At 51.8% G+C, this 14057-nt stretch overlaps 1 protein-coding gene across 1 annotated transcript in view; it reads right to left on the bottom strand.

Moving 5' to 3' along the window:
- LOC147118175 (RNA-binding protein 39-like) overlaps positions 1-14057 on the bottom strand; it is a 105399-nt gene that overhangs the window by 74475 nt on the left and 16867 nt on the right. The window contains exons 2-3 of the mRNA XM_085983671.1: positions 2989-3048; positions 1891-1943 (exon numbers count right to left, since the gene is read on the bottom strand). Coding sequence (XP_085839797.1) covers positions 1891-1943; positions 2989-3048 — 113 coding nt within the window. The remainder of the gene's footprint in view (positions 1-1890; positions 1944-2988; positions 3049-14057) is intronic.

Genomic DNA, 14057 nt, shown 5'->3' with positions numbered 1-14057 from the left:
GAATATATTTAGTGAATTGGCCTCTAGTGCCTCCTGTAGTAGAGAATTGCAACTGCAGCAAGACATCCTTGTTCCTGTACACAAACCCTCTCGCTATGAAGGCCAACATACCATTTGCCTTCTTAACCGCCTGCTGCACCTGCATGCTTACCTTCAGCGACTGGTGCACAACGACACCCAGGTCTCGTTGTACTTCCCCTTCTCCCAATCTATTGCCATTCAGATAATAATCTGCCTTCCTGTTTTTGCCACCAAAGTGGATATCCTCGCATTTATCCACGTTATATTGCATCTGCCATGCTTCTGCCCCATCACCCAACCTGTCCAAATCATCCTGGAGTTTCTCGGCATCCTCCTCACAGCACACACGCCCACACAGCTCTGTGTCATCTGCAAACTTGGAGATATTACATCTAGTTCTCTTGTCTAGATCATTAATATATATTGTGAATAGCTGGGGTCCAAGGACCGATCCCTGCGGTACCCCACTAGTCACTGCCTGCCACTCGGAAAAAGACCCGTTTATTCCAACTCTCTGCTTTCTGTTGCCAACCAGTTCTCTATCCAAGTCAATACCTTGCCCCCAATCCCATGTGCCTTAACTTTACACGCTAATCTCTTATGCGGGACCTTATCAAAAGCCTTCTGAAAGTCCAAATACACCACATCCACTGGTTCTCCCTTATCCATTTTACCAGTTACATCCTCAAAAAATTCCAGTAGATTAGTCAAGCACGATTTACCTTTTGTAAATCCATGTTGACTTTGTCCGATCCTGTCACTGTTTTCCAAGTGCTCTGCTATTACATCTTTTATAATGGACTCTAGCATTTTCCCCACTACCGATGTCCGGCTTACCAGTCTGTAATTCCTCGTTTTCTCTCTAACACCTTTTTTGAACAGTGGGGTAACATTAGCTACCCTCCAATCCATGGGTACTGATCCAGATTCCATCGAATGTTGGAGTTGAGGCCAATTCATTAAATATATTCAAGAAGGAGTTAGATATATTTCTTAAGGCTAAAGGGATCAAGGGATATGGGGAGAAAGCAGGGACAGGGTACTGAGTTTTGATGATCAGCCATGATCTCATTGAATGGCGGAGCAGGCTCAAGGGCCGATTGGCCTACTTCTGCTCCTATCTTCTATGTTTCTATGTCTCTATGTACTCGCTGGGTACTCACCCGTAGGGCCAACGAAAGTGCCGGTTTTGCTCATGCACTGCACATGCGCTGGAAACCGGAGCTTCCGTTCCCTTGAAGGAAGGAGTTTAGATGTCAAATGCGTGCGCCAGAGAGGCAGCACGTAGACCTGGAACTTCCGATTTATTTTTACGGGTTTCCCCGTGAGGGTAAGTCCCTAGCAGCAGCGCGTGGAAAAAGCAGGCACAAGGCCTGCTTATAACAAGGTAAGAGATTTATTAAGTAAAATTAATATATTTTTTCCACAGGTTTATCAATTTAAATTACTTTAAAGAAAGGTAAGTTTATTTTTAGCCCTGTTACAAATTTTAATTAATTTTTTCAAAAATTTACATTTTTGTTTAAATTAGTTCATTTATGTAATTTATAGTTATTTAAAAATGTGATTCAAAAACAAATTATTTGAAGTTTTACTTAGGTTTTGGGGCCGATCTCTATTCATAGAATTGACAGGTCTTCCTGTCAAATCTATGAATGGAGATTCCCTGCTCCGATTGGCTCCCCATGGCCCACGTGATCCCAGGTGATGCTGCGAACTAACTGCGCCGCTGGGATATGCGAGCACTGCGCACCAGCAGCTGGAGGAGGCCCAGGATCGGAATCCCACATGGGCCCACAGCACAACGGCAGGCGCGCTATGTAAGTGCAGGTTGGGGGCTTGCGCCCGCGGGCAGCCTCCGACCCAAACTTCTGGCCCATTGGGTTTTGTGCTGTCTGCTTCACGGGTCCAAACTCTACAAACTGTCAGACAATCAGAACGTCTTACAGGGGTCAGTCAGTGTTCAATTGTTTGAGTGAACGAGTGGCTCAGGGTAAGGTCAGTCAGTGTTCAATTGTTTGAGTGAGCAAGCCGCACAGGGTAAGGTCAGTCAGTGTTCAATTGTTTGAGTGAGCAAGCCGCACAGGGTAAGGTCAGTCAGTGTTCAATTGTTTGAGTGAGCAAACTGCATAGGGTAAGGTCAGTCAGAGTTCAATTGTTTGATTAAGGAACTGTGCAGAGTGGGGTCAGTCAGAGTTCAATTGTATGGGCGAGGGAGCTGTGCAGAGTGGGGTCAGTCAGAGTTCAATTGTATGCGTGAGCAAGCCACACAGGGTGAGGTCAGTCAGAGTTCAATTGTATGGGCGAGGGAGCTGTGCAGAGTGGGGTCAGTCAGAGTTCAATTGTTTGTGTGAGCAAGCCGCACAGGGTAAGGTCAGTCAGTGTTCAATTGTTTGAATGAGCAAGCCGCACAGGGTAAGGTCAGTCAGAGTTCAATTGTTTGAGTGAGCAAACTGCATAGGGTAAGGTCAGTCAGAGTTCAATTGTATGGGTGAGCAAGCCGCACAGGGTAAGGTCAGTCAGAGTTCAATTGTTTGAGTGAGCAAACTGCATAGGGTAAGGTCAGTCAGAGTTCAATTGTATGGGTGAGCAAGCCGCACAGGGTAAGGTCAGTCAGAGTTCAATTCTTTGGTGAAGGAACTGTGTAAGGTGAGGTCAGTCAGAGTTCAATTGTATGGGTGCGGGAGTTGTGCAGAGTGGGGTCAGTCAGAGTTCAATTGTTTGAGGGAGCAAGCCACACAGGGTAAGGTCAGTCAGAGTTCAATTCTTTGGTGAAGGAACTGTGCAAGGTGAGGTCAGTCAGAGGTTAATTGTATGGGTGAGGGAGCTGTGCAGCATGAGGTCAGTCAGAGTTCAAGTGTTGCACCTGTGCGGAGGTGAGTATTCAGACTGGCCCTGTTGCCCTCGCGGTGACCACGCATTTAATAAGGTGGGCAGGGGAGGCTTCGTGTAATACTTGGCCCTCACCTGCTGGGGCGCCTCCCCCTGGAGAATGGGCTCCAACTCCGACTGCGGGATCGACGGTGCCTGAAAGACAATCGGAGTCGCGTTACCCACCTGAGCCAGATGGCTGAGGGTGGACCGCATGTCCTGTGCTCCCTGGAGCAGTAGAATAGCTTTTGAGATCCTGAGATGGATCAGCGCCTTTCGTAGACCCGCTCTCAGGTTGTGCGCATCCTACTGATCGTGACTTTCTGGCAGCCCAGTGCCAATACTTAGATCTATTGGCCAGAAACTTAACTGGACCAGCCACATAAATACTGTGGCAACAAGAGCAGGTCAGAGGCTGGGTATTCTGCAGCAAGTGTCTCACCTCCTGACTCCCCAAAGCCTTTCCACCATCTACAAGGCACAAGTCAGGAGTGTGATGGAATACTCTCCACTTGCCTGGTTGAGTGCAGCTCCAACAACACTCAAGAAGCTCGACACCATTCAGGATAAAGCAGCCCGCTTGATTGGCACCCCATCCACAATCTTAAACATTCCCTCCCTCCACCACCAGTGCACCGTGGCTGCAGTGTGCACCATCTACAAGATGCACTGCAGCAACTCGCCAAGGCTTCTTCGGCAGCACCTCCCAAATTCGCAACCCCTACCACCTAGAAGGACAAGGCACATAAGAACATAAGAACATAAGAAATAGGAGCAGGAGTAGGCCAATCGGCCCCTCGAGCCTGCTCCACCATTCAATAAGATCATGGCTGATCTGATCCTAACCTCAAATCTTCTATCACTCTGCATCCACCCGAACCCATGTGATCTCCTGGGAGAGGCGAAAAACCAGATAAAGACCCCATGGCCAATTTGGGAGAAAAAAATCTGGGAAATTCCTCTCCGACCCATCTAGGCGATCGAAATTCTTCCAGGAGATCACTCTGTCCCTATATTTTCTACAGTACTTACCTTCTGTAAAGGCGATCTCCACCCCAGCCAGGAACAGGAATAAAACCATCTCCTGAAATCTAACAGAATTAGAACACAGTAGGAGCAGAACAAGGTGACACGGCCCCTGGGTCCACTCCACTACCCACAGGGCCATGACCATTCCAAACCCAGACTCATGTCCAATTTCCTGCCCGCTCCCCGTAATCCTTAATTCCCTTTACTTCTAGGAAACTATCTATTTCTGTTTTAAATTTATTTAATGATGTAGCTTCCACAGCTTTCTGGGGCAGCAAATTCCACAAACCTACCACCCTCTGAGTGAAGAAGTTTCTCCTCATCTCAGTTTTGAATGAGCAGCCCCTTATTTTAAGATTATGCCCCCTAGTTCTAGTTTCACCCATCATTGGGAACATCCTCACCGCATCCACCCGATCAAGCCCCTTCACAATCTTATATGTTTCAATAAGATCGCCTCTCATTCTTCTGAACTCCAATGAGTAGAGTCCCAATCTACTCAACCTCTCCTCATATGACCACCCCCTCATCCCCGGGATTAACCGAGTGAACCTTCTTTGTACTGACTCGAGAACAAGTATGTCTTTTCTTAAGTATGGACACCAAAACTGTATGCAGTATTCCAGATGCGGCACATGGGAACACCATCACCTCCAAGTTCCTCTCTAAGTCACACACACCATCCTGACTTGGAAATATATCGCCGTTCCTTCATCGTCGCTGGGTCAAAATCATAGAACTCCCGACCTAACAGCACTGTGGGAGCACCTTCACCACACGGACTACAGCAGTTCAAGAAGGCGGATCACCACCACCTTCTCAAGGGCAATTAGGGATGGGCAATAAATGCGGGTCTTGCCAGCGATGCCCACATGAATGAATAAAGTAAGGAAACATAAGGCACTACTGCCCATGTGGTCAGTCAGAGTTCAATTGTTTGAGTGAGCAGTTTGCCCAGGGTAAGGTCAGTCAGAGTTTAATTGCTTGGTGAGGTAACTCTGCGGTGTGAGGTCAATGACAACCTCACTGCTTGAACAAGAGTTCTCTGTGCAAGGTGTGGCCAATCAGAGCTCAATGGATTTGCGAGGGAGTCACGCAAGGTCGGGTCAATCAGAGTTAAATTGCTTGGTGAAGCTAGTGTTAGTGTCAGCACCAAGACTCTCCTCAGATTGGAGTGTCTGAGGAGGGCCTCAAACCCGACCTAAAGGCAAGGGGACTCTGACTGTCCTTACCCTGAGCAACCTGCTCACTCAAACAATTAAACTCTGACTGACCACATGGTCATTGATGCCTTAAGTTTCCTTATTTTATTCAATGATTTGGACTTGAATGTCGGAAGTATGATTCAGAAGTTTGCAGATGATAAGAAAATTGGCCGCGTGGTTGATAATGAAGAAGGAAGCTGCAGACTGCAGGAAGATATCAATGGACTGGCCAGGTGGGCAGAACAGTGGCAAATGGAATTCAATCCAGAGAAGTGTGAGGTAATGCATTTGGGGAGGGCTAACAAGGCAAGGGAATACACAATAAATGGTAGGACACTGAGAAGTGCAGAGGATCAGAGGGACCTTGGAGTGCATGTCCACAGATCACTGAAGGTAGCAGGACAGGTAGATAAGGTGGTTAAGAAGGCACACGGGATACTTGCCTTTATTAGCCAAGGCAGAGAATGTAAGAGCAGGGGGGTTATGCTTGAACTGTATAAAACACTAGTTAGGCCGCAGCTAGAATACTGCGTGCAGTTCTGGTCACCACATTACAGGAAGGATGTGATTGCACTAGAGAGGGTGCAGAGGAGATTTACGAGGATGTTGCATGGGCTGGGGAATTTTAGCTATGAGGAAAAATTGGATAGGCTGGGGTTGTTTTCTTTGGAACAGAGGAGGCTGAGGGGAGACCTAATTGAGGTGTATAACATTATGAGGGGCCTAGATAGAGCGGATAGGAAGGACCTATTTCCCTTAGCAGAGAGGTCAATAACCAGGGGCGATAGATTTAAAATAATTGGTAGAAGGTTTAGAGGGGATTTGAGGAGATTTTTTTTCACCCAGAGGGTGGTGGGGGTCTGGAACTCACTGCCTGAAAGGGTGGTCGAGGGAGAGACACTCATCACATTTAAAAAGTACTTGGATATGCACTTGAAGTGCCGTAACCTACAGGGCTATGGGCCAAGAGCTGGAAAGTGGGATTAGGGTGGATAGCTCTTTGTCGGCTGGCATGGACAAGATGGGCCAAATGGCCTCCTTCTGTGCTGTAAATTTCTATGATTTCTATGATTCTATGACTGTATTGTTTCTACTTATGTTATAACCATCTTGCCGTTTCATCCCAGGGCCCAGACGCTGCCTCTCTCGTGTTCTCCCGAATCCCCCCTTCCCCCACTCCACACAGAAACGATCAGAGCCTCAGACCAAATGGTTGAGAGTGTGGCGCAGGATGAAGTCTGTCAGAGTTCAATTGTTTGTTGGGAGAGTGGCGCAGGATGAGGTCAGTCAGAGTTCAATTGATTGTTGGGAGAGTGGCGCAGGATGAGGTCAGTCAGAGTTCAATTGTTTGTTGGGAGAGTGGCGCAGGGTGAGGTCAGTCAGAGTTCAATTGGTTGCTGGGTGAGTGACGCAGGCTGAGGTCAGTCAGAGTTCAATTGCTTGTTGTGAGAGTGGCGCAGGATGAAGTAAGTCAGAGTTCAATTGTTTGCCGGGAGAATGACGCAGGCTGAGGTCAGTCAGAGTTCAATTGCTTGTTGGGAGAGTGGCGCAGGATGAGGTCAGTCAGAATTCAATTGTTTGCCGGGAGAGTGACGCAGGCTGAGGTCAGTCAGAGTTCAATTGCTTGTTGGGAGAGTTGTGCAGGATCAGATCAGTCAGAGTTCAATTGTTTGGTGAGCAAACTCTGCAGGGTGAGGACAGCCAGAGTTTAATTGCTGGGTGAGTAAACTCAACAGGGTGAGGTCAGTGAAAACTGATTTGCTTGGTGAGTTTGTTGCATAGGCTGAGGTGAATCAGAGTTGAATTTACTTGAGAGTGTTGCACTGGTTGATGTCAGTCAGAGTTGAATCGCTGGGTGAGAAAACTCTCCAGGGTGAGGTCAGTCAGAGTGCAATTGCATGGTGAGCAAACTCTGCAGGGGGAGGTCAGTTAGAGTGCAATTGCATAGTGAGCAAACACGGTAGGGTGAGGTCAGTCAGACTGCAATTGCATGGTGAGCAAACTCTCAGTGTGAGGTCAGTCAGAGTGCAATTGCATGGTGAGCAAACACTGCAGGGTGAGGTCAGTCAGAGTGCAGTTGTACAGTGAGCAAACGCTGCAGGGTGAGGTCAGTCAGAGTGCAATTGTACAGTGAGCAAATGCTGCAGGGTGAGGTCAGCCAGAGTGCAATTGCATGGTGAGCAAACTCTCAGGGTGAGGTCAGTCAGAGTGCAATTGCTTGATGAGCGCATCACATAAGTAGCAAATCCCATGCCTGGCCACACCTGTGAGATCTTCGGCGAGAATGCCGGTGACCCCTGCACCAGCTGCGATGCCCTCTCCGGCCGTGCCTCCGGGAACGCCGTCTCCGTCGCTCATGACTCCTCCTCCGATGCCGGTGGTGGTCTTTCCCGTGTCTCCTCTCATGACTGTCACTGCGGAGAGAGGGAAGGAAAAAAGTAGGGGTTGGAGGTCGTGCATGCAGAGCAACTGACATCTGAGCAAAAAAGACAGGACAGAGAGACACCAGTCAGTGTACAGCTATCTCCCAGAGGGAGAGGACTGAGAGACACCAGTCAGTGTACAGATATCTCCCTGAGAGAGAGGGACTGAGAGACACCAGTCAGTGTACAGATATCTCCCTGAGGGAGAGGACTGAGAGACACCAGTCAGTGTACAGATATCTCCCTGAGTGAGAGGGACTGAGACACACCAGTCAATGTACAGATATCTCCCTGAGAGAGAGAGACTGAGAGACACCAGTCAGTGTACAGCTATCTCCCTGAGGGAGAGGGGACTGAGAGACACCTGTCAGTGTAGAGATATCTCCCTGAGGGAGAGGGGACTGAGAGACACTAGTCAGCGTACCGCTATCTCCCTGAGAGAGAGAGGGACTGAGAGACACCAGTCAGTGTACAGATATCTCCCTGAGGGAGAGGGACTGAGAGACACCAGTCAGTGTACAGATACCTCCCTGAGGGAGAGGGGACTGAGAGACACCAGCCAGTGTACAGATATCTCCCTGAGAGAGAGGAACTGAGAGTCACCAGTCAATGTACAGATATCTCCCTGAGAGACACCAGTCAGTGTACAAATATCTCCCTGAGAGAGAGGGACTGAGAGGCACCAGTCAGTGTACAGATATCTCCCTGAGGGAGAGGGACTGAGAGACACCAGTCAGTGTACAGATATCTCCCTGAGAGAGAGGAACTGAGAGTCACCAGTCAATGTACAGATATCTCCCTGAGAGACACCAGTCAGTGTACAGATATTTCCCTGAGGGAGAGGGACTGAGAGAAGAGACAGGAAGTGATGTACGAGGACAAGAAGGAAAGGAAGTGTCGTACAAAGACAGGAAATGATGTCAGAGGACAGGAAGTGATGTCGGAGGGCAGGGAATGACATACCTACTGCTGGGTTCTCGGCTGCGACTCCTGCTCTCACTCCGATCCCGACTCCGACTCCTGCTCTCACTCCGATCCCGACTCCGACTCCTGCTCTCACTCCGATCCCGACTCCGACTCCTGCTCTCACTCCGATCCCGGCTCCGACTCCTGCTCTCACTCCGATCCCGGCTCCGACTCCTGCTCTCACTCCGATCCCGGCTCCGGCTCTTGCTCTCACTCCGATCCCGACTCCCGCTGGAACAGAGAGGAAGAGGCAAGTCAGGGAGAGGAACCCATCTCCGCCCCTGCCTCAGCTCATGTGCTGCTGAAACCCTCAGCCCAGCCATTTCACCCCTCCAGACTCCACTCTTCCAACCCTCTCCTGACCGGCCTCCCACCTTCCACCCTCCGTAACCATCCGCTCATCTAAAACTCAGCTTCCCCGGGATCCTAACTCGCACCAAGACCCATTCACCCATCACCCTATGCTGTGCTCGCTGACCTACACTGGCTCCCGGTCCGGCAACATCTCAACTTTAAAAATTCACATCCTCGTGTTCAAATTCCTCCGTGGCCTCCGAGGTATCTGCGCTCCTCCAATTCTGATCTCCTGAGCATCCACCATTTCTATCGCTCCACCACTGGTGGGCATGCCTTCAGCTGCTGGGGCCCTAAGCTCTGGAATTCCCTCCCTGAACCTCTCCACCTCTCCCTCCTCCTTTAAGACGCTCCTTGAAACCTACCCCTTCGACCGAGTTTTTGCTCAACTGTGCTAATGGCCCAGAAATTCGGATCTCCACGGGTGAGTGCGCACAGGGTACTCACCCGTAAGCCCAATGGAAGTGCCGGTTTCGTGCACACACTGCGCCTGCGTGGGAAACCGGCACTTCCATTCCCCTGAAAGAAGGGGTTCAGAAGTCGAACGCGTGCGCCGGAGAGGCAGCGCGTTTGCATTGAACTTACGTTTTTTTTGCAGGTTTTCCCAGTAAGGTAAGTCTCCAGGAGTTACACATTTAAAAAGCAGTCACAAGGCCTGCTTTTTACGAGGTAAGTGGTGAATTAATTAAAATTAAAACATTTTTTCCACAGGTTTATTATTTTTAAATACTTTAAAGAAAGGTAAGTTTATTTTTAGCCTCGTTAGAAAATGTAATTAATTTTTTCAAAAATTTAAATTATTGTTTTAAATAGTTATTTCATGTAATTTATAGTTTACTAGTTGGGGAGGCCCGGCGTTGCCAGGGCAGTTTAGAGGGCCACGCGGTTGATGGCTGGCTGCTGCCGCTCCCCCGCTCTGTGTCTCAGGCCGAGCGGTTGTGAGGCCCGGCCCGAGTGACCCCCAACTCACCTCCTGCTCCGGCGGGCCGACGCAGCTGCCCCGCTCGCTGTTGAGGAAAAGCAGGGGAAAAAGTGGCGGCAAGGTTTCGGGAGGCTGCAGGATTAGGTCCCGCCCGTGATGCACCGATTGGTCAACCATCAGGTCACTGAACTGTAGGATTGGTCAACCATCACGTCACTCAACGCTAATGAGCGGTAGGATTGGTCAACCGCTAATGAGCGGATTTTTGAATGTTTTTTGTATACTGTCCGAACAATTTTTGTCTGACCAAAAAGGAAATATGCCTCTGACACTCCCCTGATCATCAGCTTTCTTTTGATATAACATATGTGTAGGTACGCTCTATAACTTTTGAGTGTACGGCGGAGAGACAGACATACAGACAGACATACAGACAGATGGACAGACAAACCAACTGCTTTATATATATAGATTTTTAAAATGTGATGTTTTTTTTTTATTTATTTGAAGATTTAGTGATGTTTTGGGGCTTATAGTATTTATAGGTTTGACAGCTCTTCCTGTCAATTTTATGAAAGGGCATTCCCTGCTACCATTGGCACTCCATGGCCCACGTGATCCCAGGGGACGCTTCGAACTAACTGCGCCCCTGGGATACGCAAGCACTGCGCACCGGCAGTTGGAGGATCGCAATTCCATGGGGGCTCACATCTCAAGAGCTGTCGCGGTAGGTAAGTGCAGGATGGGGGCTTACACCCACGGGAAGCCCCCGACCTGAAATTCTGGGTCATTATCTCCTTCTGTGTGTTATTTATGCTCCTGTCATTTCTGCAGTGCCTTTCATGACCTCAGGACATCCCAACGTGCTTTACAGCCAATCAAATACTTTTGAAGTGTAGTCATTGTTGTAATGTAGGAAATGTGACAGCAAGTTTGCGCACAGCAAGCTCCCACAAACAGCAATGTGATGATGACCAGATCATCTGATTGTAATGATGTTGGTTGCAGGATATTGTTCCTGGACACAGGGGAGAACTACCCCGCTCTTCTTCCAATAGTGGCCATGGGATCGTTACGTCCACCTGAGAGAGCAGTTTAAAGTCTCATCCGAAATATGGCATCTCTGACAGTGCAGCACTCCCTCAGTACTGCCCCTCCAACAGTGCAGCGCTCCTTCAGTAATACCCCTCCAACAGTGCAGTGTCCCTCAGTACTGCCTCTCCGACAGTGCAGCACTCCCTCAGTACTGATGCTTCAATGGTGCAGCACTCCCTCAGTACAGCCGCTCTGACAGTGCAGCACACCCTCAGTACTGATGCTTCAATAGTGCAGCACTCCCTCAGTACTGGCCATCTGACAGTGCGGCGCTCCCTCAGTACTGCCCCTCCGAAAGTATGGCGCTCCCTCAGTACTGCCCCTCTGACAGTGCAGCACTCCCTCAGTACTGACCCTCCGACAGTGCAGAGCTCCCTCAGTACTGCTTCTCCAACAGTGCGGCGCTCCCTCAGGACTGCCCCTCCGACATTGCAGCGCTCCCTCGGTACTGGGCCTCTGACAGTGCGGCGCTCCCTCAGTACTGCCACTCCGACAGTGCAGCGCTCCGTCAGTACTGCCCCTCCGACAGTGCAAAGCTCCCTCAGTACTGCCCCTCCGACAGTGCAGCGCTCCCTCAGTACTGACCCTCCGACAGTGCAGCGCACCCTCAGTACTGCCCCTCCGACAGTGCAGCGCTCCCTCAGTACCGCCAATTCGACAGTGCGGTTCTCCCTCAGTACTGCCCCTCCGACAGTGCGGCGCGCCCTCAGTACCGCCAATTCGACAGTGCGGTGCTCCCTCAGTACTGCCCCTCCGACAGTGCGGCGCTCTCTCAGTAATGCCCCTCCGACAGTGCGGTGCACCCTCAGTACTGACCCTCCGACAGTGCAGCACTCCCTCAGTACTGCCCCTCCGACAGTGCGGCGCTCCCTCAGTACCGCCCCTCCGACAGTGCAGCACTCCCTCAGTACTGCCCCTCCGACAGTGCTGCGCTCCCTCAGTACTGCCCCTCCGACAGTGCAGCACTCCCTCAGTACTGCCCCTCCGACAGTGCAGCGCTCCCTCAGTACTGCCCCTCCGACAGTGCAGCGCTCCCTCAGTACTGCCCCTCCGACAGTGCGGCGCTCCCTCAGTACTGCCCCTCCGGCAGTGCAGCGCTCCCTCAGTACTGTCCCTCCGACAGTGCGGTGCTCCCTCAGTACTGACCCTTCGACAGTGCGGCGCTCCCTCAGTACTGCCCCTCCGACAGTGCAGCGCTCCCTCAGTACTGACCCTCGGACAGTGCGGCGCACCCTCAGTACTGCCCCTCCGACAGCGCGGTGCTCCCTCAGTACTGCCCCTCTGACAGTGCAGCACTCCCTCAGTACTGCTTCTCCGACAGTGCAGCGCTCCCTCAGGACTGGCCCACTGACATTGCAGCGCTCCCTCCGTACTGGGCCTCCGACACTGCGGCGCTCCCTCAGTACTGACCCTCGGACAGTGCAGCGCTCCGTCAGTGCTGCCCATCCGACAGTGCAAAGCTCCCTCAGTACTGCCCCTCCGACAGTGCAGCGCTCCCTCAGTACTGCCCCTCCGACAGTGCAGCGCTCCCTCAGTACTGCCCCTCCGACAGTGCGGCGCTCCCTCAGTACTGCCCCTCCGGCAGTGCAGCGCTCCCTCAGTACTGTCCCTCCGACAGTGCGGCGCTCCCTCAGTACTGACCCTTCGACAGTGCGGCGCTCCCTCAGTACTGCCCCTCCGACAGTGCAGCGCTCCCTCAGTACTGACACTCGGACAGTGCGGCGCACCCTCAGTACTGCCCCTCCGACAGCGCGGTGCTCCCTCAGTACTGCCCCTCTGACAGTGCAGCACTCCCTCAGTACTGCTTCTCCGACAGTGCAGCGCTCCCTCAGGACTGGCCCTCTGACATTGCAGCGCTCCCTCCGTACTGGGCCTCCGACACTGCGGCGCTCCCTCAGTACTGCCACTCCGACAGTGCAGCGCTCCGTCAGTGCTGCCCCTCCGACAGTGCAAAGCTCCCTCAGTACTGCCCCTCCGACAGTGCAGCGCTCCCTCAGTACTGCCCCTCCGACAGTGCAGCGCTCCCTCAGTACTGACCCTCCGACAGTGCAGCGCACCCTCAGTACTGCCCCTCCTACAGTGCGGCGCTCCCTCAGTACCGCCAATTCGACAGTGCGGTGCTCCCTCAGTACTGCCCCTCCAACAGTGCGGCGCTCTCTAATAATGCCCCTCCGACAGTGCGGTGCTCCCTCAGTACTGACCCTCCGACAGTGCAGTGCTCCCTAAGTACTGCCCCTCCGACAATGCGGCGCTCCCTCAGTACCGCCGCTCCGACAGTGCAGCACTCCCTCAGTACTGCCCCTCCGACAGTGCGGCGCTCCCTCCGTACTGCCCCTCCGACAGTGCGGCGCTCCCTCAGTACTGCCCCTCCGACAGTGCAGCACTCCCTCAGTACTGCCCCTCCGACAGTGCAGCGCTCCCTCAGTACTGCCCCTCCGACAGTGCAGCGCTCCCTCAGTACTGCCCCTCCGACAGTGCAGCGCTCCCTCAGTACTGCCCCTCCGACAGTGCAGCGCTCCCTCAGTACTGCCCCTCTGACAGTGCAGCGCTCCCTCAGTACTGCCCCTCTGACAGTGCGGCACTCCCTCAGTACTGCCCCTCTGACAGTGTGGCGCTCCCTCAGTACTGCCCCTCTGACAGTGCAGCGCTCCCTCAGTACTGCCCCTCCGACAGTGCAGCGCTCCATCACTACTGCCTCTCTGACAATGCAGCAATATCTCAGTTCTATACAGGAGTGGCAGCCTGGATTATGTGCTCAAGTCTCGGGAGTAGGACTTGAAATCACAAACTTCTGAGTCAGAGGTGGGAGGGTGCGACCCACTGAGCCATAGCTGACACAGGAGGGATAAATACAGTGTAGAGGGAGCTTTACTCTGTATCTAACCCATGCTGTACCTGCCCTGGGAGTGTTTGATGGGACAGTGCAGAGGGAGCTTTACTCTGTATCTGACCCCGTGCTGTACCTGCCCTGGGAGTGTTTGATGGAACAGTGTAGAGGGAGCTTTACTCTGTATCCAACCCATGCTGTACCTGTCCTGGGAGTGTATGATGGGGACTGTAATGTCCGAGGATCAATAATGCTCAGACTGCAGGAGAACAATAAAACAGGTATTTACTGAACAGGGAGTAATTCAAGACTGAAATACAGAAGCCTGCTATGGCTTTATATAC

This window comes from Somniosus microcephalus, chromosome 4 (genome assembly GCF_052327205.1).
Source record: "Somniosus microcephalus isolate GS21.2 chromosome 4, FLI_Smic_1.0, whole genome shotgun sequence".
NCBI classification, from domain to species: Eukaryota; Metazoa; Chordata; class Chondrichthyes; order Squaliformes; family Somniosidae; genus Somniosus; species Somniosus microcephalus.
The sequence above is the reverse complement of the archived record's forward strand: the minus strand, read 5'-3'. Positions and strand labels throughout refer to the sequence as shown.